The sequence below is a fragment of the Triticum dicoccoides genome, unplaced genomic scaffold (genome assembly GCF_002162155.2).
Source record: "Triticum dicoccoides isolate Atlit2015 ecotype Zavitan unplaced genomic scaffold, WEW_v2.0 scaffold150459, whole genome shotgun sequence".
NCBI classification, from domain to species: Eukaryota; Viridiplantae; Streptophyta; class Magnoliopsida; order Poales; family Poaceae; genus Triticum; species Triticum dicoccoides.
Genome location: NW_021207204.1, coordinates 24564 through 47560, shown reverse-complemented (window position 1 = coordinate 47560; position 22997 = coordinate 24564). Strand labels below are relative to the sequence as shown.

Below are 22997 nucleotides of genomic sequence, written 5' to 3'. Positions count from 1 at the left end.
CCGCATAATGCGGCAGATAGGAAGTCGCCCCCCCCCCCCACGCAGTAGTAGTTCCTTAATGAGGAGCACGCCATGCACGGCACGCCATGCAGCGTTGGCTTTTTGGTTGTCTTCATCGTGCTGCTGCATTGTGGCCGGGTGCATGCTTTGATGCGACGCTGCATTGGTTCTAATGGTAGGCATGCGACAGCTTACTGCGTCGTTGGAGGTGGCGGAGCAGGGCTACGTCAAGGGCATGCATGCAACGCATGGGCGCAGTTCTGCGGGTGGGCATGCATGTTGCCGGTGGGCACGGGCACGCATGCAATGATGGAAAGGGCACTGCGTAGGCTTGGTCCATGCACTGCGTCAACTCTTGATGTTGGATTCAAATGAACGGTCCTGATGCCCCAACGAGAGAGGCTGATCCAGACCCCACCGATCCAACCAATCAGCGCGTCTCATGCGGATCGATGCACACTGTAGCTAACACTAGCGCCTGATCTCAACCGTCCACACACAAAGATCAACGACCCGGTAGTGTGCGGGGTTTTGAGGGGTTTTGAGAGGGGTTTTGAGAGGTTTTGACTGATTAGGGTTGAGCATAACTAATTCAAATAAAAAATTAAAAAAAGAAACTTGCGCACATAGTCTTATTATGTCGTATAGTAACGAGAAAAAAATATAAATATGGTTTACATACATTTTTACGAAAAACCCTTCACAAAATTGTCATTCCTCAGACAATGTAGTATGGAGTTCAAGGGAGAGAGTAGAGCGCACCCGAGAGTAGGTGGCGTTTTGAAAATGAAAAGTGTGAAAACCTCACCAAAACTTCATTTTGGATTGACTAAGAAAGATCTTAACTTACTTTTCTCATTTTCATGTTTTAAACTTGTTTTATATATAAGTTTCTATTAAACCTTTTTTTCAAAAAGAAAAGAAAATAATAGAAAATTAATTCAATAAATAGTGAGACTTTAGATTTACACTATATAGGTAGAATAGATGTGTAGAAAAATTATTTGGCTGGTTTAGACAAGGTGCCAAAAAAACTTGCTTAAATATGAGGCCGTTTACCCTACCTTTGGAGGTCATTTGAAACACACTTTTCATGACTATGAGTTCAATTTACCAAAAGGGCTCGGAATGATCACCAAGCAAACATATTTCAGTTGAGGTACTTTAGATAGCACTAAAACATCAATAGCCCAAATTTAAATTTAAATTTAAATTATATTTGGCTGGTTTAGACAAACAAGTTTGAATAGAAATATGGGGATACATAGTGACTACCAGTACACACCAAGTTACAAATATTATTACATGCCCCAAATTTTCAAACTGTTCTCTGTTCTACTTCTTCCTACCACGTCGTGTGCCCTTCTTCGCCTTAGCCCTTCTTGTTTTTGGTTCTACTACACACACAAGTTCACTGATCATCTTGGTTTTCTTCACTGGTCCTGTCAACACCTCGCCAACACCCTCGTGATCAGTGTCTTCAGTCTCAATGTTGACACCAGTTTCAGTTTCTTTGGTGTGTACCTCAACATGGGTTTCTTCAGTCTGAACCTCGACACGCTCAGGTTTAGTTTATTCAGTCTGAACCTCGAAGCGCTCAGGTTCAGTTTCTTCGATGTGCACCTCCACATCAGTTTCTTCAGTCTGAATGTTGACTGCAGCAGGATTTTCTTCAGTCTGCTCAGGCTTAGGCACACTTCTCTTCTTTCTACCTCCATTGACTCTTGCTTTTTTTGTTGGCCAACATTGTTCAACAACAAGGGGCTGACTTGCTCGCTTCCTCCTGGCCATTGGGAAAATGTTATAGATATAGTAATTGGAAAAAAGCACCAAATCAAAACAAGGACAAATAAACAAGAACATACTTTGGCTTATTAGGAGTGTAACGTCATTTGACAGATCCCACTCTGTGCCCAAGTTCCTGGCACAACTTGCATCTGTTTTTGTTACCTTTTTGGGCCCTTTTTGGTTTTTCATCTTTCTTTCCCTTCTTACCACTCCCACCTTTCTCAAACCATGCCTTGAATCTACTCTGTTTAGGCCTGCCAGCCTTTCTTTTCGTCAAGGAAGGACACATGGAAAATTCAATGTCCACTTCAGGCCACTGAGACTGATATGTAAGTGCTGGAATTGGAGTAGCATATGCAGCTTTGAATCTTGCTACCGAATAATATTCATGCAGATATGGGTGCATGTTTATCTTCGGTTGGGATGCTAAGAAAAGACTGGCATGCTCACATGGTTTACCAGTGTGTTGCCACTCGACGCAAGTGCAATCATGCAATTCAGTGTTAACAACATGTCTCCTTCTAGTTTTGTTATCTCTAACTTCAGCACCACAAGGTGAAGATTTTTCAACAAACAAATGTGAAAGACATCTGCTCCTATTGACCACCTGTTGTACCACTGCTGGAAGCTTATCACCTTGCAGACAATCACCTATCCTTCTTCTCAATTCCCACAACCGGATGAGCATGATCCTGATTTGGTCAACCATGTCATGCACAGGCAAATCTTTTAACTCCTTCACCTTGTTGTTGAAACTCTCTGCCAAATTTTTGTTGATGTGGTCACACTTGATGGCAGTGTTGAATGCTGACCTTTACCATAACAAAGAATGGTAGGTGTTCAGCCATGGACCAAACTCATCACATGCTGCCATTATCTTCTCAAGGTGATATTTGTGTGTCTGTCTAGTGTAAGATCTTGCTGCTGGCCACATGCTCCCAAATTCTTCTCCTCTAAATTTTTTGATCAAATTCATCGACAAATGACCGAAGCACTCCCTCTGCTCAGCATGTGGGAAAACAATTTTCACTGAATTTTCAAGCCCTTACATGCATCTGTGTGTATAGCCAAAGGTGACACTGGCCCTAGGCATCTTTTCAATTGGATCATGAACCATGTCCATGAAGCCTCTGTTTCTGACTGAAACAAGCCAACAACAATAAAAAAACATCCAGTTGTGTCCATCTAGAGCATTGCATGCTGCCAACTGACCATTCCACTTGCCTGTCAAAAATGATGAGTCTATGCTCAAATATGGACGGCACCCTGCTTTGAAGCCATCTATGCAAGGCTTCAAATCCATAAAAAACTTGGAGAACTTGACTTCACCTTTGGCTGATACCTCTATATCTATCTCCACAACACTGCCAGGTGACCTCTTTTCCACCTCTGCTTTAAAGTTGTAAAGCATCCTAAATGTATTTGCCCAATCACCATATAAATTTTTCATTGTCCTTTGTTTTGCCTTCCACACTGTGGTATATTTCAGTTTAATGGGGGTACATCTTTTCCAAGTCTACTTTGAGTTTCTTGGCAGTAGTGTTTCGTGTTTTGGCTAAAATTGGGGTGATCTTTTCTGCAACCCAAAGTTGTGATGTCATGGTTGATACTTGATACGTCCATTTTGCATCATGCTTTTATATCAATATTTATTGCATTATGGGTTGTTATTACACATTATATCTCAATACTTATGGTTATTCTCTCTTATTTTACAAGGTTTACCATGAAGAGGGGGAATGCCGGCAGCTGGAATTCTGGCTGGAAAAGGAGCAAACATTGGAAACCTATTCTGCACAACTCCAAAAGTCCTGAAACTCCATGAAACAATTTTTTGGACTTATTAAGAATTTATGAGCGAAAGAAATAGGCTAGGGGGCCCACACCCTGTCCAGGAGACAGGGGGCGCCCCCCCTATAGGGCGCGGCCCCCTATCTCCTGGGCCCCCTGGTGGGCCTTCGGCGTCCATCTTCTGCTATATGAAGCGTTTTCCCCTGGAAAAAATCGTCGGCAAGCTTACGGGACGAAACTCCGCCGCCACGAGGCAGAACCTTGGCGGAATCAATCTAGGGCTCTGGCGGAGCTGTTCTGCCGGGGACACTTCCCTCCGGGAGGGGGAAATCATCACCAACATCATCACCAATGATCCTCTCATCGGGAGGGGGTCAATCTCCATCAACATCTTCACCAGCACCAACTCATCTCAAAACCCTAGTTCATCTCTTGTATCCAATCTTGTATCAAAACCACAAATTGGTACCTGTGGGTTGCTAGTAGTGTTGATTACTCCTTGTAGTTGATACTAATTGGTTTACTGGGTGGAAGATCATATGTTCACATCCTTTATGCACATTATTACTCCTCCGATTATGAACATGAATATGCCTTGCGAGTAGTTACGTTTGTTCCTGAGGACATGGGTGAAGTCTTGCTATTAGTAGTCATGTGAATTTGGTATTCATTTGATATTTTGATGAGATGTATGTTGTCTCTCCTCTAGTGGTATTATGTGAACGTCGACTACATGACACTTCAGCATTATTTGGGCCTAGAGGTAGGCATAGTGAAGTAATAAGTAGATGATGGGTTGCTAGAGTGACAGAAGCTTAAACCCTAGTTTATGCGTTGCTTCGTTAGGGGTTGATATGGACCCATATGTTTAATGATGTGGTTAGGTTTACCTTAATACTCCTTTTTGTAGTTGCGGATGCTTGCAATAGGGGTTAATCATAAGTGGGATGCTTGTCCATGTTAGGGCAGTACCCAAGTGTCGGTCCACCCACATATCAAATTATCAAAGTACCGAACGCGAATCTTATAAACGTGATGAAAACTAGCTTGACGATAATTCCCAATGTGTCCTTGGGAGCTCCTTCCTCATTATTAGAATTTGTCCAGGCTTATCCTTTGCTACATAAAGGATTGGGCCACCTTGCTGCACTTTATTTACTTTATTTACTTTTTGCTCGTTACTATTTATCTTATCACAAAACTATCTATCACCTATTATTTCAGTGCTTTCAGAGAAAACCTTATTGAAAACCACTTATCATTTCCTTCTGCTCCTCGTTGGGTTCGACACTCTTACTTATCGAAAGGACTATGATAGATCCCTTACACTTGTGGGTCATCAAGACTCTTTTCTGGCGCCGTTTCCGGGGAGCGTAGTGCTCTTGGTGAGTGGAACTTGGTATGGAAACATTTATTTAGTGTGCTGAAATTTTTGTTACTTGTCACTATGGAAACTAATCCTTTGAAGAGCTTGTTTGGGGTATCTTCACCCCAACCAGAAGAACAAAGAGATGCTCCTCAACCTACTGAACCTTATGAAAATATTCACTTTGAGATTCCTTCGGATATGATAGAAAAACTGCTAGCTAATCCTTTTGCAGGAGACGGAACATTGCATCCCAACTTACACCTTATCTTTGTGGATGAAGTTTGTGGATTATTTAAGCTTGCATGTATTCCCGATGATGTTGTCAAAAGGAAGGTCTTCCCTTTATCTTTGAAGGGAGATGCAATGACATGGTATAGGCTATGTGATGATACGTGATCTTGGAATTATAAGCGATTGAAGTTGGAATTTCACCAGAAGTTCTATCATATGCATCTTGTTCATCGTGATCATAATTACATATATAATTTCTGGCCTCGCGAAGTAGAAAGCATCGCTCAAGCTTGAGGGAGGCTTAAGTCAATGTTGTATTCATGCCCCAATCATGAGCTCTCTCGGGAAATGATTATTCAGAATTTTTATGCTCGGCTTTCTCTTGATAATCGCAACTTGCTTGATACTTCCTGTGCTGGTTCCTATATGCTGAAGACTATTGATTTCAAATGAGACTTATTGGAAAGAATTAAATGCAATTCTGAAGATTGGGGTTCCGATGATGGTAAGGATTCAGGTATGACACCTAAGTTTGATTGTGTTAAATCTTTTATGGATACTGATGCTTTTCGTGGATTTAGCTCTAAGTATGGACTTGACTCTGAGATAGTAGCTACTTTTTGTGAAACTTTTGCTACTCACGTTGATCTCCCTGAAGAGAAGTGGTTTAAATATAATCCTCCTATTGAAGTGAAAGTAGTTGCACCTATTACAGTCGAAGAAAAGACTATTACATATAGTGATCCCATTATTCCTACTGCTTATGTCGAAAAACCTCCTTTTCCTGTTAGGATAAAAGATCATGTTAAAGCTTCGACTGTTGCTCGTAAGAGTAATACTAGGACTTATACACATCCTGAGCAAATTAATGTTGAACCTGGTATTGCTATGATTAAAGATCACTTGGATGAAGACTTAGATGGGCATGTTATCTCTTTTGTGGGTGAAACTGCTAATATTGCTAGACCCTATACTAAGACCCGTAGACCTGTTGTAGGCACGCCTGTTATTTCTCTTAAAATAGGAGATCATTGTTATCATGGCTTATGTGATATGGGTGCTAGTGCTAATGCGATATCTTATGATCTTTATAAAGAAATTATGCATGATATTGCACCTGTTGAATTAGAAGATATTGATGTTACTATTAAGCTTGCCAATAGGGACACCATTAAACCTATTGGGATTGTTAGAGATGTTGAAGTCTTGTGTGGGAAGATTAAATACCATGCTGATTTTCTTGTTCTTGGTTCCCCACAAGATGATTTTTGTCCCATTATTTTTGGTAGACCCTTCTTGAATACTGCTAGTGCTAAGATTGATTGTGAAAAGAATATTGTCATTGTTGGCATAGATGGTATGTCTCATGAGTTTAATTTTGCCAAATTTAGCAGACAACATCGTGAAAAGGAACCATCTAGTAAGGATGAAATTATTGGTCTTGCTTCCATTGTTGTTCCTCCAACTGATCCGTTAGAACAATATTTGCTAGACCATGAAAACGATATGTTTATGAAGGAAAGGGAAGAAATAGATGAAGTGTTCCTTAAACAAGAACCTATGCTGAAACATAATCTTCCTATTGAAATTCTTGGGGATCCCCCTCCACCGAAGGGTGATCCCGTGTTTGAACTCAAACCGTTACCTGATAATCTTAAGTATGCTTACCTTGATGAAAAAGAAATATATCCTGTTATTATTAGTGCTAACCTTTCAGAGAAAGAAGAAGAAAGATTATTGAAAACTCTGAAGAAGCATCGAGCGGCTATTGAATATACCCTGGATGATCTTAAGGGCATTAGTCCCACATTATGTCAACACAAAATTTCCGTGGAGAAAGATGCTAAACCAGTTAGAGATCCTCAAAGACGATTAAATCCCAAAATGAAGGAAGTGGTAAGAAAGGAGATACTAAAACTCCTTGAGGCAGGTATTATTTATTCCGTTGCTGATAGTGAATGGGTAAGCCCTGTCCATTGTGTCCCTAAAAAGGGAGGTATTACCGTTGTTCCTAATGATAAAGATGAATTGATCCCGCAAAGAATTATTACAGGCTATAGGATGGTAATTGATTTCCGTAAGTTAAATAAAGCTACTAAGAAAGATCATTACCCTTTACCTTTTATTGATCAAATGCTAGAAAGGCTATCCAAACACACACATTTTTGCTTTCTAGATGGTTATTCTGGTTTCTATCAGATACCTGTATCAGTGGGGGATCAATCTAAAACTACTTTTACTTGCCCTTTTGGTACTTTTTCTTATAGATGTATGCCTTTTGGTTTATGCAATGCACCTGCTATCTTTCAAAGATGCATGATGGCTATATTTTCTGATTTTTGTGAAAAGATTTGTGAGGTATTCATGGATGACTTCTCCGTCTATGGATCCTCTTTTGATGATTGTTTGAGCAACCTTGATCGAGTTTTGCAGAGATGCAAAGACACTAGTCTTGTCCTAATTTGGGAAAAGTGTCACTTTATGGTTAATGAAGGCATTGTCTTGGGACACAAGATCTCCGAGAGAGGTATTGAAGTTGATAAAGCTAAAGTTGATGCTATTGAAAAGATGCCATGTCCCAAGGACATAAAAGGTATAAGAAGTTTCCTTGGTCATGCCTTTGGAGGTTCATTAAGGACTTTTCTAAAATCTCTAGGCCTCTGACTAACTTATTGCAAAAATATATTTCTTTTGTCTTTGATGATGATTGTGTAGAAGCATTTGAAACACTTAAGAAAGCTTTGATCACTCCACCTATTGTTCAGCCACCTGATTGGAATTTACCTTTTGAAATTATGTGTGATGCTAGTGATTGTGTTGTAGGTGCTCTTTTAGGGCAAAGAGTCGATAAGAAATTGAATGTTATCCAGTATGCTAGTAAGACTCTTGATACTGCCCAGAGAAATTATGCTACCACTGAAAAAGAATTCTTAGCAGTTGTGTTTGCATGTAATAAGTTTAGACCTTATATTGTTGATTCCAAAGTTACTATTCACACTGATCATGCTTCTATTAAATATTTTATGGAAAAGAAAGATACTAAGCCTAGACTCATTAGATGGGTTCTCTTGCTCCAAGAATTTGACTTACATATTATTGATAGAAAGGGAGCTAAGAACCCCGTTGCGGACAACTTGTCTAGGTTAGAGAATGTTCTTGATGACCCACTGCCTATTAATGATAGCTTTCCTGATGAACAATTAGCGGTCGTCAATGCTTCTCGTACTGCTCCTTGGTATGCTGATTATGCTAATTACATTGTTGCTAAATATATATCGCCTAGTTTCACATACCAGCAAAAGAAAAAGTTCTTTTATGATTTAAGACATTACTTCTGGGATTATCCACACCTTTATAAAGAAGGAGTAGATGGTATTATTAGACGTTGTGTGCCTGAGCATGAACAGGAACAAATCCTACGCAAGTGTCACTCTGAATCTTATGGAGGACACCACGCTGGAGATAGAACTGCACACAAGGTACTACAATCTGGTTTTTATTGGCCTACTCTTTTCAAAGATGCTCTTAAGTTTGTCGTATCTTGTGATGAATGTCAAAGAATAGGTAACATCAGTAGACGTCAAGAAATGCCTATGAATTATTCTCTTGTAATTGAACCATTTGATGTTTGGGGCTTTGATTATATGGGACCTTTTCCTGCCTCCAATGGTTATACACATATTTTAGTTGTTGTTGATTATGTTACTAAGTGGGTAGAAGCTATTCCAATAGTAGTGTTGATCATAAAACTTCTACTAAAATGCTTAAAGAAGTTATTTTTCTGAGGTTTGGAGTCCCTAGATATCTTATGACTGATGGTGGTTCACACTTTATTCATGGTGCTTTTCGTAAGATGCTTGCTAAGTATGATGTCAATCATACAATTGCATCTCCTTATCACTCGCAGTCTAGTGGTCAAGTAGAGTTGAGCAATAGAGAGATCAAATTAATTTTGCAAAAGACTGTGAATAGATCTAGAAAGAATTGGTCCAAAAAACTTGATGATGCATTATGGGCCTATAGAACTGCATACAAAAATCCTATGGGTATGTCTCCATATAAGATGGTTTATGGAAAAACATGTCATTTACCTCTTGAACTTGAACATAAAGCATATTGGGCTATTAAAGAGCTTAATTATGACTTCAAACTTGCCGGCGAGAAAAGGTTATTTGATATTATCTCACTTGATGAATGGAGAACCCAAGCATATGAGAATGCTAAGCTTTTCAAATAAAAAGTCAAACGCTAGCATGATAAAAGGATACAAAAGTGTGAGTTTAACGTAGGAGATTATGTGTTATTGTTCAACTCTCATTTAAGATTTTTTGCAGGAAAACTTCTCTCAAAATGGGAAGGTCCCTACGTTATCGAGGAGGTCTATCGTTCTGGTGCTATAAAAATCAACAACTTTGAAGGCACAAATCCGAGGGTGGTTAATGGTCAAAGAATCAAGCATTATATTTCAGGTAATCCTATCAATGTTGAAACTAATATTATTGAAACCATAACCCCAGAGGAATACATAAGAGACACTTTCCAGAACGTTCCAGACTCCGAAAAGGCATAGGTACATGGTACGGTAAGTATACCAACTCCAAAACAACTCTAATGGCAATTTCTATCGGTTTTGGATTATTTCAGAATTTTAGAAAGAAAGAAGTAGTCCGAAAGGGACACGAGGCTCCCACGAGAGAGGAGGGCGCCCCCCCCCCTGTAGGGCGCGCCCCCCTGTCTCATGGGCACCTCGTGTGCCTCTTGGACTCCGTTTTCTTGTATGTTACGTATTTTGGTCGGTAAAAATTCATTATATATACTCCCGAAGGTTTTGACCACCGTATCACGCAAATATCCTCAGTTTTCGTTTCGAGTTGTTCCTGTTGCAGAATAAAGCAAGATGTCTTCTCAGGAATCAGTTGGGGAGAGCCGAGTGTCTCACCCAACGCCAGGTGTAGGAGCAAACGGCGATGCCTATCACTTTGGACCATCAACGGAGGATGAGATGGAGGCTGATTTGTAAAGGATAGATGCCATGGAGGAAGATCAAGAAGTCACCTCTCGTCCCCAAGAAAATTTCACTATAGGGGAACTACCTAGCCTGGTTGTCCCTGCCTCGGTCATCCCTTCCAACTCTAGATTTCTTTCTTGTGAAAATATGAAAAAGAGTTTCACGTGTTCTCTACAAGCTATGCGGCATCCTTGGGTAAAAGTAGCTTTGGCCGTTACGGGCAAGCTCCGTAAAGAAATTTTGGACCTCAAACGACAAGTTAATAAGCTCGAGGAGGAGAACAGTATCCTGAAGGGCATCATTGCCAAGAAGATCATAACACCAACTGTGAAGAAGGAGAAATAATCCCATGGGTATGGGCACTCCCCTTGGCAACTGCCAAGCTTGGGGGAGGTGCCCCGGTATCGTATCACCATCACACTCCTATCTTTACCGCTTTATTTAGTTCGATCCTTTTAGTAGTATTTTGATCTATTAGTTCAAAGTTTTGATTTCAAGTAGTTTTGAGTTTTGCATTGTGATCCCTTTATGTAAGTGAGTCTGTGTGCTATCTATAATAAAGATTAGTGTTGAGTCAAGGGCTTTGCTTTGTTGCTATGATCTTGAGAAAGTAGAAAGAACAAAAGAGTTCATATTGATCTTATGGATAGTGATAACTTCACACATAGAATGTATGAGGCATAAAAATTGTTGAGAGTTGATGAACGTAGCCTTGGTCATCGTTGCAATTAATAGGAAGTGATAAGGAAAGAGGGGTTCACATATAGATATATTATCTTGGACATCTTTTATGATTGTGAAGCACTCATTAATTATGACATCCTAAAAGAGTTGATGTTGGACAAGGAAGACAATGTAATGGTTTATGTTTTCCGACATCTCAGTTAAAGTATATTGTCATTGACCTTCCAAACATGTTGAGCTTGACTTTCCCCGTCATGCTAGCCAAATTCCTAGCACCAAGTAGAGATACTACTTGTGCTTCCAAATATCCTCAAACCCAGTTTTGCCATGAGAGTCCACCATACCTACCTATGGATTGAGTAAGATCATTCAAGTAAGTTGTCATCGGTGCAAGCAATAAAAATTGCTCTCTAAATATGTATGACTTATTAGTGCAGAGAAAATAAGCTTTGTACGAACTTGTTGTGGAAGTAATAAAAGCGACGGACTGCATAATAAAGGTCCACATACAAGGGGCAATATAAAGTGACGTTCTTTTGCATTAAGATTTCGTGCATCAACCCTAAAAGTGCATGACAACCTCTGCTTCCCTCTGCGAAGGGCCTTTCTTTTACTTTATGTTTTTACTTTACGCTTGAGTCAAGGTGATCTTCATCTTTCCCTTTTTCATTTTATCCTTTGGCAAGCTCCTCGTGTTTGAAAGATCATGATACATATATCCAATTGGATGTAAGTTGGCATAGGCTATTATTGTTGACATCACCTAAAGGTGAATATGTTGGGAGGCAACATAATAAGCCCCTATCTTTCTTAGTGTCCGGCTGAAACTTTATAACCACAAGTATTGCGTGAGTGTTAACAATTATAGGGGACTACGAGATGGTTGAGTATGTGAGCTTGCTGAAAAGCTCTATTATAGACTCTTTCTGATGTTACGGTAAATTGCGATTGCTTCAGTGACTGAGATTACAGTTTGTTAGTTCCCAATGAAGTTTTTGAACCATACTTGACATTGTGAATTGCTTATTACTTGAACATAGGAAATCATATGACAAAATCCATATATGTTGCTGTTATTAGAATGATCATGATGCCCTCATGTTCGTATTTTATTTTTATCGACACCTCTATCTCTAAACATGTGGACATATTTTTCGATTTCGGCTTCTGCTTGAGGACAAGCGAGGTCTAAGCTTGCGGGAGTTGATACGTCCATTTTGCATCATGCTTTTATATCAATATTTATTGCATTATGGGCTGTTATTACACATTATATCTCAATACTTATGGCTATTCTCTCTTATTTTACAAGGTTTACCATGAAGAGGGGGAATGCCGGCAGCTGGAATTCTGGCTGGAAAAGGAGCAAACGTTGGAAACCTATTCTGCACAACTCCTAAAGTCCTGAAACTCCACGAAACAACTTTTTGGATTTATTAAGAATTTATGAGTGAAATAAATAGGCTAGGGGGCCCACACCCTGTCCAGGAGACAGGGGGCGCGCCCCTCCCCCTATAGGGCGCGGCCCCCTATCTCCTGGGTCCCCTGGTGGGCCTCCGGCATCCATCTTCTGCTATATGAAGGGTTTTCCCCTGGAAAAAATCGTGGGCAAGATTACAGGACGAAACTCCGCCGCCACGAGGCGGAATCAATATAGGGCTCTAGCGGAGCTGTTCTTCTGGGGACACTTCCCTCCGGGAGGGGGAAATCATAACCAACGTCATCACCAACGATCCTATCATCGGGAGGGGGCCAATCTCCATCAACATATTCACCAGCACCGTCTCATCTCAAAACCCTAGTTCATCTCTTGTATCCAATCTTGTATCAAAACCACAAATTGGCACCTGTGGGTTGCTAGTAGTGTTGATTACTCCTTGTAGTTGATACTAATTGGTTTACTTGGTGAAAGATCATATGTTCAGATCCTTTATGCACATTATTACTCCTCTGATTATGAACATGAATATGCTTTGTGAGTAGTTATGTTTGTTCCTGAGGACATGGGTGAAGTCTTGCTGTTAGTAGTCATGTGAATTTGGTATTCGTTCGATATTCTGATGAGATGTATGTTGTCTCTCCTCTAGTGGTGTTATGTGAACGTCGACTATATGCCACTTCACCATTATTTGGGCCTAGAGGAAGGAATAGGGAAGTAATAAGTAGATGATGGGTTGCTAGAGTGACAGAAGCTTAAACCCTACTTTATGCATTGCTTCGTTAGGGGTTGATATGGACCCATATGTTTAATGTTGTAGTTAGGTTTACCTTAATACTCCTTTTTGTAGTTGCGGATGCTTGCAATAGGGGTTAATCATAAGTGGGATGCTTGTCCATGTTAGGGCAGTACCCAAGTGCCGGTCCACCCACATATCAAATTATCAAAGTACCGAACGCGAATCTTATGAACGTGATGAAAACTAGCTTGACGATAATTCCCAATGTGTCCTCAGGAGCTCCTTCCTCATTATTAGAATTTTCCCAGGCTTATCCTTTGCTACATAAAGGATTGGGCCACCTTGATGCACTTTATTTACTTTATTTACTTTTTGCTCGTTACTATTTATCTTATCACAAAACTATCTATCACCTATTATTTCAGTGCTTGCAGAGAAAACCTTACTGAAAATCGCTTATCATTTCCTTCTGCTCCTCATTGGGTTCGACACTCTTACTTATCGAAAGGACTACGATAGATCCCTTACACTTGTGGGTCATCAAGACTCTCTGTGAACTTGTAATACAAGTATGTTGATCGGGGATTTGGTTAACCCTGACAGTACTTCCATTAGGTTGCAGTCTAGCAGATATGTACCACTTGCAAGGCTTGACACTACCATCAAATCCTCTGCACCTCGCATAAAACTTATTTCTATCAGTCCAAACAGTCTTGGTATCAAACTCATGTTTCACTACATAAGTCTTGAAACATATCCTAAACTCCTTCATGCTTGGGAACAACTTGCCTACTTCAATGACAGGGTTTTCTTTGTCATACACATGCACCAGCTCATCATCATGTGCATCATCTACTTCATCTGCAGCTTGTTCCATCAATTGTCCATCTACATCTTCATCAGCATTAGCAGGCAAACTAGATTCACCCCTCTCCCGCTTATCTCTGTCATCGACTGGAATGCCAAAAAGTTTGGCCATCTCAATGTCAGGCATTGGTGCAATGACCAAATTAGTAGGCTCATCTAATTCAACGACATTCCAATCAACAGTTGCTGCAGTTTCAATTTCAGTTCCAGTCACATGTCCCTCTTCGGCTATTACTGTAAGTTCAGTACACTTGGGAATCAATGGCCTCTGTGTAGCCCAATCATCATCTACCATCTGCGCAGCCAATTGTGATGGCACATATCCAACCTTCGAAAAAAAATATTCAGATCAACCAGCTCAGCAAAAAAATTAGCTCATATGCTTGTCCAGCCGTTTTGCCGATCGATTTCATCAACAATCTGTTCACCATATTCTATTCTCACATACTCTCCTTTCGAATCATCAAACTGCAACAGTGATACTTCTTGCTCTGGACCGCAAACAGCATTCTCCCCAATTTTTTCCACCCATTTCTTCACTGCCTTCTCTCCCATGTTTTGTAGAACTTGTGGATCAATCTCTGTAAACTCAACCTCTCATTTAACAATTGTGTCTCTCTCAATGTTTTGAATGCTACCATCAACTAATTTTGCCTTCCATGGAAAGAAATTGGCCGTCAATTCGAAGGTCCGAGCGGCAGCATCCCCTCTGTCAGTGCCAGACAGTGTGAGCCCGTGAGAAAGAGCAGACCAGTCCCTAATTGCATGCAAAATTGGATCAGAGAGAGGCGCATTACCTATTCGAAGTTGAATCTGGCGGCTCCATCTCAGTATGCCCACGATCTCCCCTCACAACCTATCGATTCAACAAGTGAAAACAGAGGAAACGAGCTGAGATCTACGGGGGCGAGAGAGGAACGGGAGGGGGACTAGGGTTCTCACTCACCATTTTCTGAGGACGAAGGCTCCGCCGCCGTTGAGAACGAGGGCTCCGTCGCCTCCACCAAGAACGCAAGATCCGCCACCATCGGAGAATAAGGGGGGAGGGGGCAGAGTGGCGGGCCCGGCACGGTCGGGCGGCAGGGCATGGTCAGCTGTTTTGAGGAGTAGTTAAGTTGGACCCACATGTCCTAACATAAAAGGGCTTGGTTGACGACCAATTTAACCACATTTAACACCCCATGTGGCCCTGGGCTATTTACACGCTCAAATGTGTCGCATCACAGCCATTCATTCTAACAACGTTGCACCCTTTCCAATTCACATCAAAGACGTCGCACAGGAGCTATTGGCCCGATTATTGTGTAGTTATTTTCATCATATTTAATTGTTGACTTGCACTTGATCATGTTTGTTCACATTCTTATAACAAAATAATTGTTGTTCTGCATGGCTGTATATGTTGGTGCCATTATCTAAATTAATTAATTATCTTCCTGGTGTCATGTGTTGAATGTACACTATCATGTAATTCAGACTATTGTTAATGGCTTTGTGAGCTAGATGTTCATGTAAGTTCGACTATCATGTCTGGCTAATCTTTTGTTCACTCTCATGTGTATGTGATTGTAAGCTAGATGTTCTGCTTGTGGGTTTTTTGGCTGGGGATGTCGAAGGAGAACATGGCCTTGCCCGAAGACATGTTGAACATGTTGGCCTCGTCGCTCCGGCCCGGCTCACACGTCGTCAAGACAAACAAGACCTCTGCATCCGCCGACAAGGCGGTGGCGTAGTTGGCGGCGTGGAGATGGAGAAAGGAGGGTTCGCTGACGACACTGCGCCACAGCCTCAAGATGCAGCAGCACCAGGCCACGTCCTTTATCGGCAGCTTCACTAGGATCTTTTGGAGCATCTCCCTAGGGATCTCCCTGCTGTGGCTACTGCTCCGAGCCTCAACGCGACGAAGATGATGACGACGACGTCCCATCGTCATGGATAGATGAAGATGATGACGAAGACGGCGTCCCATCGTTATGGATAGATGGGCAATCTGGCAACATGGAATCGACCAACTTGTGATTGAAGAGTGTCTATTTAAGAGGACGAGTTGTCGAGTTGGAGTTGAAGCATGTACCATCGAGTCAAACTCTTAGTTAAACACGCAGATTGGTTACTTGAACCTGACTTCTGGGCACACGTAATTACTTCCTGGTGTTAGTAGTAGTATTTTTAGCATCCGAACCACCTGCACGTAAACTAATTCCATGCGTGTATTCACCGATTGATACTTCGGCGCCGCCGTGAAGTGTGAGAAGGCAACTGACCATGAAGTGTGGGTAGTCACAGATCCTCCTCTGGCTCGCCGTCAAACCAATTTAACCGAGCTCCATGGGAAGTTGTGTGTGTGCACGTGCCTCGCTTGATATGTGAGACATGTAATTAATGAGGAAACCAAGGTGTGTAGTAACATAGCTAGTTACTCATGCTATAAGTAACATCACACATATCAAGACAAGATGAGTCTATAAATATAGTTGCACGAAAAAGATTGACATGGTGTCCTTGAAGTATCACAACCTTAGCACAACCTTATTTGTTGAATTGACAAGAAAATTGCTCCCTCATTTTGATGCAATCCTATACATTCCATACATGATTGTGTGATGAGCCGAACCCTTTCTCTATGCATGGTTGCATGTTGAGGTGCTTTCCCATACATAATTGTATGATGAGGAGATAAATTTGCATGTTAAGACAAACAAGTTGATGGAGATAGTATCAGTGTCAACATCATGGTTAGATACAAATTACATGCTAAAAAACAAAAGTTTGCATGGGTCTCCGCGTAAGATCTGACGAATAAAGCATTGCTAAAGACATAACTAGGATTGAGAGACTGGTGAAAAACAAAAATACTAACCCAAGAGGTATATTGTTGGAAATATGCCCTAGAGGCAATAATAAATTGGTTATTATCATATTTTATTGTTCATGATAATCGTTTATTATCTATGCTAGAATTGTATTGATCGGAATCTCAGATACATGTGTGCATATATAGACACCAACGTGTCCCTAGTAAGCCTCTACCGGACTAGATCGTTGATCAAAGATGGCTATGGTTTCCTAGCCATGGACATGAGTTGTCATTTGATAACGGAATCACATCATTAGGAGAATGATTGATGGACAAGACCCAAACTATAAACATAGCATATGATCGTGTCAAGTTTATTGCTATCATTTTCTGCATGTCAAGTATATGTTCCTATGACCATGAGATCATACAACTCATTGACACCATAGGAGTACCTTGTGTGTACCAAACATCGCAACGTAATTGGTGACTATAAAAGTGCTCTATAGGTATCTCCGAGGGTGTCTGTTGAGTTGGCATGGATCAAGACTGGGATTTGTCACTCCATATAACAAAGAGGTATCTCAGGGCCCACTCGGTAATACAACATCACAATGAGGTTGCAAGCAATGTGACTAATGAGTTAGCCACGGGATATTGTATTACAGAACGAGTAAAGAGACTTGCCGGTGATGAGATTGAACTAGGTATGGAGATACCGACGATCGAATCTCGGGCAAGTAACATACAGATAGACAAGGGGAACTACATCCTTGACATCGAGGTTCGACCGATAAGACCTTTGTAGAATATGCGGGAACCAACAAGGGCATCAAGGTCCCACTATTGGTTATTAACCGAAGAGGTGTCTCGATCATGTCTGCATAGTTCTCGAACCCGTAGGGTCTACACACTTAACGTTTGGTGACGATATAAGTATAGTTGTGTCATTATCACTACAAGAAATATGGTAATCTGTGACAGCCAACGTCCGTCACCGAGAGCCCGGAAACTATCATCGATGACCATTGGTGATGTGTGCCTATCCGTCATGTATATTGCATCATAATTTGTCCACCCAGCCATCCATGACGGAATTTTCGCCTGTCATTGATTCAGGCCAAATCATGACGGTCATTTACCGTCACCGATCGGTCCCCAAGCCCACCCGGACCGCCCAAGCCCGGTCCTCTGTGACAGACCTTTCCATCATGGATTTACACGATGACGTGGCATCAACACTCCAGTCTGGGTCTGACGTGGCGCTGCCTGGGCCCATGTAGCCTTCGGCCTAGTAAGTTTTGGCCCATTTGTTTTGGTTCGAACTATTTTTTTACTGTTTATGTTAGCCAATTTGCGATGGTCCAACAAGCACATCAGCCCATTAATCTTATGGGCTAGTTATGTTTTTTATTACCCATAATATGTTTCCAGGCCTACTTCATCCGGCCCATCAAAGTTTTACACAACGAAGCCAATTTGTGATTTTTACACGAAACAATTTAGCACCCGACACTGACAACTATTAACTATTTGTACAAATATTAAGATAGAAAATAGGCACGATATTACGAAGCACAAGTCACATTAGACAAGCAGTATTGGTCCTCCATGACACATCCAGCATAGCATTCAGCTTACATCTCGAGATCCACTAACCATCAAGCACCAAAATGCAACCAGTTTGCATCCAACTGTATGCAGTTTGCATAACAAAAGGCTGACAAAATAACAAGCTAGGTTCCACCGGTATATCCCACATGCATAGAGCTTCCAGCAGCTTTTTGGACAAACAACTTACCCTTCAGCTGATCTTGATGGAATCTGACTTAGCAATAAGTCTAGTTTTGCATCCATCTCAGCTTGTTTCTTCCTGTTCTCCTCGTCTCGCTTCCTGTACTCCTCATCTTTCCTAGCCCTTTCCTCTCCAGATTCCTTCAACTTCTTGGTCAAGGTGTCAACATGTGCTCGAAGCTCAACATTCCTCTTCTGCGCTGCCAATTCTACTTCACAGTTGGTAGCACTGGATCTCACATGGACGTGTTGGATCCCGACATGCTGAAGAAACCTCGGCTTCTTAGTGTGCTTAGCAAGTACTTCAGCTACAGCTTCGGTTGCCGCCCCAGCTACAGAGCTCGATTCCTGACCATCTTCTGTAGGATTAGCAGCCTTCTTTTCCATCTCGGTCTAGCAATGCAAGCAACAAACATGGTTATGAGACAGCTTAAGCACAAGTAGAGATGACATCATCAGCAAGTTAACATGCATGAGGAAAGCTAGCATGCATCCTTATTTTGTGAGAACAGAGTCAGATTAATTTTTTCCTGTGCGGAGCTGAGTCGGATTATTCATCAACAACAAAGTGGCCAGAAGAAACAGGATAAATTATATCAATTAAGTACAAGCAACTAATGTTTAAATATAATTATTTTATATATACTACAAGATAGAGACTGAGGATGGCCAAAACTGCAATATAGGACAATCTATTACAAGATAGTCAAGTGAATATGTTAAATTTCCAATTAACATACACTAGCATTTGCTTATTATTTTTCAATCTGTAAGAGGGGCTGAAACAATATTAATTCTAGCCGTGCAAAATTTAAAACTTTGATGGTTGGTAGTCTTTTAAAGCTGACTTACAATTGCATTCAGCACAACATTGGTGTAACATTTCTTTTTCTTGCTGTAGTGGCACTCCTTGAACAAATCCACTACAGTTAGTTCTTTATCCTTGTAGTTGTCTCCCTGAAAACAACAGATATGAAGGTAAGGGAGCATCATATACATACACTACATGGAAGCAATCCAAAAACACCTTTTAACAGGGCACACATACATCTTGCACATCCACAGCCACATGTTTGACTTACCACATTTCCACAGTGTACAGGGTAGCTGCGCGATCGAGTAGTTTGGTGGAACTTAACTTGAGCTCGATTAGCTTTGTTAATTTGAGATGACCCCTATATCAAGAGACCAAATACATGTAAGGCACAGTCTCTAGATTAGCATGTAGAAGGCGAGATCGGTCTGCAGGAAGAGACATACCATCTATTTGGGATCCTTCCAGCTTTCCACCAGCTCATTCCACTAGTCATCAGTCATCAAGGGGACCAGAGAAGTTCTCCTCACCAAATTGGATGCGTGAGGATCAAAATACTCTTTCTTGAGCATGTATCGTTGTTGGCGAGTTGCGCGTTTCAGCATTTTTGTGCAAGCCTTCCTAACTGGCACCGCCTCTAGGTCCATCTGAAACTTGTTCTAGTAAGATAAAAAAACATGGGTAAGTCATGATGGCACATAGACAAATAGCAGAAGATTGACGGGTTCCTAGCAATTTGAGGGAGAAAGTCCAACATTATGTAACTACACCAACTTCTCCTACAAAGTTCCTGAAGATCCCATCTCTGACATTTCCATTTGGGTCCTTGTAATCCTTCCAGTGCTTAAACACAGGCATATGGTGTCTGACTGTGACATTGCATTTGGTTGCAAAGTTTGCAGCCAGAAGAGGTGTCTCTGGCTGTAAGCTTCCTTCTAGAATGAGAAGCGGCAGTTTGCCCTGCCGACGTCGAGTGATCCTTTCCAGGCCTTTTCCCAAATTGGGCCCCCTTTCCCTTGGATCCTCATAGGATTGTGGACCTATAGAGAAGGTAAAATCAAGGATGGTATTAATCTCACAAGAAGGCCAAGACAATATACTAGTAACCGATGGCAGCAGCAATTAAGGCGAAACAGTGTAAAGCGGCGACAAGAGAAGCTAATGATGTATGCACTAAGAGTTGATCTGTCAAGCTTCATTATGGTTTATATCAAGTATATTTAAGAAGCATTTTGTGATTGTACTTTCTTCGACCTTGTAACTCGCATATTAGTTGGGATTCCGCGAGAACTCTCTTAGGAGGCTGAGGCTTGACTCCACCAGGGGGCATGGCAGCACATCTTTTCTTACTAGATTCCTGACTGGTTTTTTTTACAATCCTTCAAGCCCTGATAGAAATGAAACCACGGTTTAATCAACAGCATTTAACAAAAAAAATTGCTGCAATGACCAACAAGCAACATATCTAGCAATGACTAGATGGAGGAATCTAGCACCTTGGAGTTTGAGCTAGCAGCAGGTCTGGACTTAAATTCTTGCAATGCTTCTGTCTCATGTAGTAAACTATCATCGACCGACTCTCCTTCACTGGGATCGTCCTCATTAAGATGGTACTCAGCTTCAGATTCATCGGTACTATTCTTGGGCCTTTTTTTAGGTGAAATGACAGTTTTGGCTGCATACAATGTTGATAATGCAGAATTCTGAGTGCTTGGAGCCTTGAATTTTTTCCTTATGATACTTTTGAGGCGCAACTCGTCCATAGGATGTACCGGTGGTGGTTCTAAGATGAGTGAACACATGAACACAAATTACTATGTGCATAATATGTACTTAATAACAAAATACTGTTTTTATGTTTATGTATGGCTACAACCCTAATGAACCAGGAACACTAGCAATTGAAGTCGAGAACAATAAAAACACTATTACCACCTAGTAATTAGACATACATATGTAGTTGCAGCAATGTTGGATTATTACCTAATTTTCTTTCTGATTTTTCTGGTCATGTTTTGAATTTTATCTGGTTGGATAGGAATATGACAAATATACAGTCGTGTACAATTCTGAAAACCAACAAACACTATAATTTTGATCCTTATCTTATCTGCTCATATTTTACTAGATAACAAGAATCCAAGTACATTTTAGGTGCTTCAGGACTGCTGTACAAGTATGCAGTAGCTCAAGCTCTGGTTTCAGAAATGGTAGTTCTAGTTCAAAGCCATTGGCGCTGGGAAGGCAATCATGAGTTCATGTGAAGCTTCCCACCTTTTCTTTCATCTAAATCTGGAGTTTCTTTGGTTCTCAAGATTACCTAGCAAAGCTGTGACCAAGCTACAAGAAGAATAGATGGCCACTTGGAATATGTCAATTGAATGTTATGGCTGTAATCTAGGCTCATCTTGTAATCTAGAAAATTAGCTTCAATGATTCAACTTATTCAAATAGCAGACATGGAGTGGGTTAAGAAGGTTATAGTAGTAGATGCAGGCAGTAGTCGGTCTACTAATCTTGGACGTGATGCCTATGTATTGATCATTGCCTGGATATCGTCATAATTATTTTAAGTTCTATCAATTGCCCAACAGTAATTTGTTCACCCACCGTTTGCTACTTTTCTCGAGAGAAGCCACTAGTGAAACCTATGGCCCCCGGGTCTTCTTTCTCATATATTTGTCTTGCGATCTACTTTTTTCTTGCGTTTATTTTCAGATCTATTAAACCAAAAAATATAAAAATATCTTGCTGCAATTTATTTGTTCTGCAGTCTATTTATCCTATCTACAAATTCACCTCACGTTAGTTGCCTATCTTGAGGCGTCGTACCCCGAAAGGGATTGACAACCCCTTTAACACGTCGGGTTGCGAGGTGTTGTTATTTGTGTTCAGGGGCTGTTTACGTTGTGTTTCTTGGTTCTCCTACTGGTTCGATAACATTGGTTTCATATCTAAGGGAAATACCTATCGCCGATGTGTTGCATCATCCCTTCCTCTTTGGGGAAATACCGACGTAGCTTCAAGTGACATCAGGTACCCGAGACCAACATCTACCATGGTTGTCGGCCGCAGCCAAGCAACAGACGTGTGCCACGCGCACCATTCGCGCCATCGCGGCCGCTGGAAACAAGATCCACCACACCTTGCACCTTGAAGCAGCTGCCATGTGTCGCCATAGGCCCTGAGCCACGCCGACTACACCACCCACGCTCCCCGCGTGCCCGCGGCGAGCACCAGACTAGATCCGCTAGGAGCACCGCCGCCAGATCTGGGTGGAACCAGCAGCCACCGCGCCCATCACGGCTGCGACGAGCCTGTGCGCGCCCACGCCTCACTCCTTCCTGCAGCCACTGTAGCCCTCTGCCCATGCAGCCTTGCCGCGCGGACGCCGTCGTGCAGGCCCCTCTCGCGCCAGATCAGCGCCACTCCGCGCCCGACGCCGCCCAGTCACCCTGCCACTCCACCCAGCCACCTGTGGAGCCTCACCACTCACGTCCACCATCACCGCTTCCTCGCTGCGCTGCCCCGGACGCCAAGGCGCCGAGCTCCTTTGAAGCGGCCGGCCTGCGTCGTGGCACTCCAGATGGGAGGAGGAGAGAGCCTCGCCGCTGCTGAGCAGCACGGGCTTTGCTCGGCGACGCATATCGGCGGCGGTGAGGGGGGAGGGGGCGGCA

General features: G+C 41.8%; 1 protein-coding gene across 1 annotated transcript in view; it reads right to left on the bottom strand.

Annotated features, from left to right (window-relative positions):
- Nucleotides 1-14470, bottom strand: part of LOC119344009 (flavin-containing monooxygenase FMO GS-OX-like 4) — an 18081-nt gene extending 3611 nt beyond the window's left edge. The window contains exons 1-2 of the mRNA XM_037614671.1: nt 14360-14470; nt 13905-14243 (exon numbers count right to left, since the gene is read on the bottom strand). Coding sequence (XP_037470568.1) covers nt 13905-14243; nt 14360-14470 — 450 coding nt within the window. The remainder of the gene's footprint in view (nt 1-13904; nt 14244-14359) is intronic.
- Between the last annotated feature and the right edge of the window lie 8527 nt (nt 14471-22997).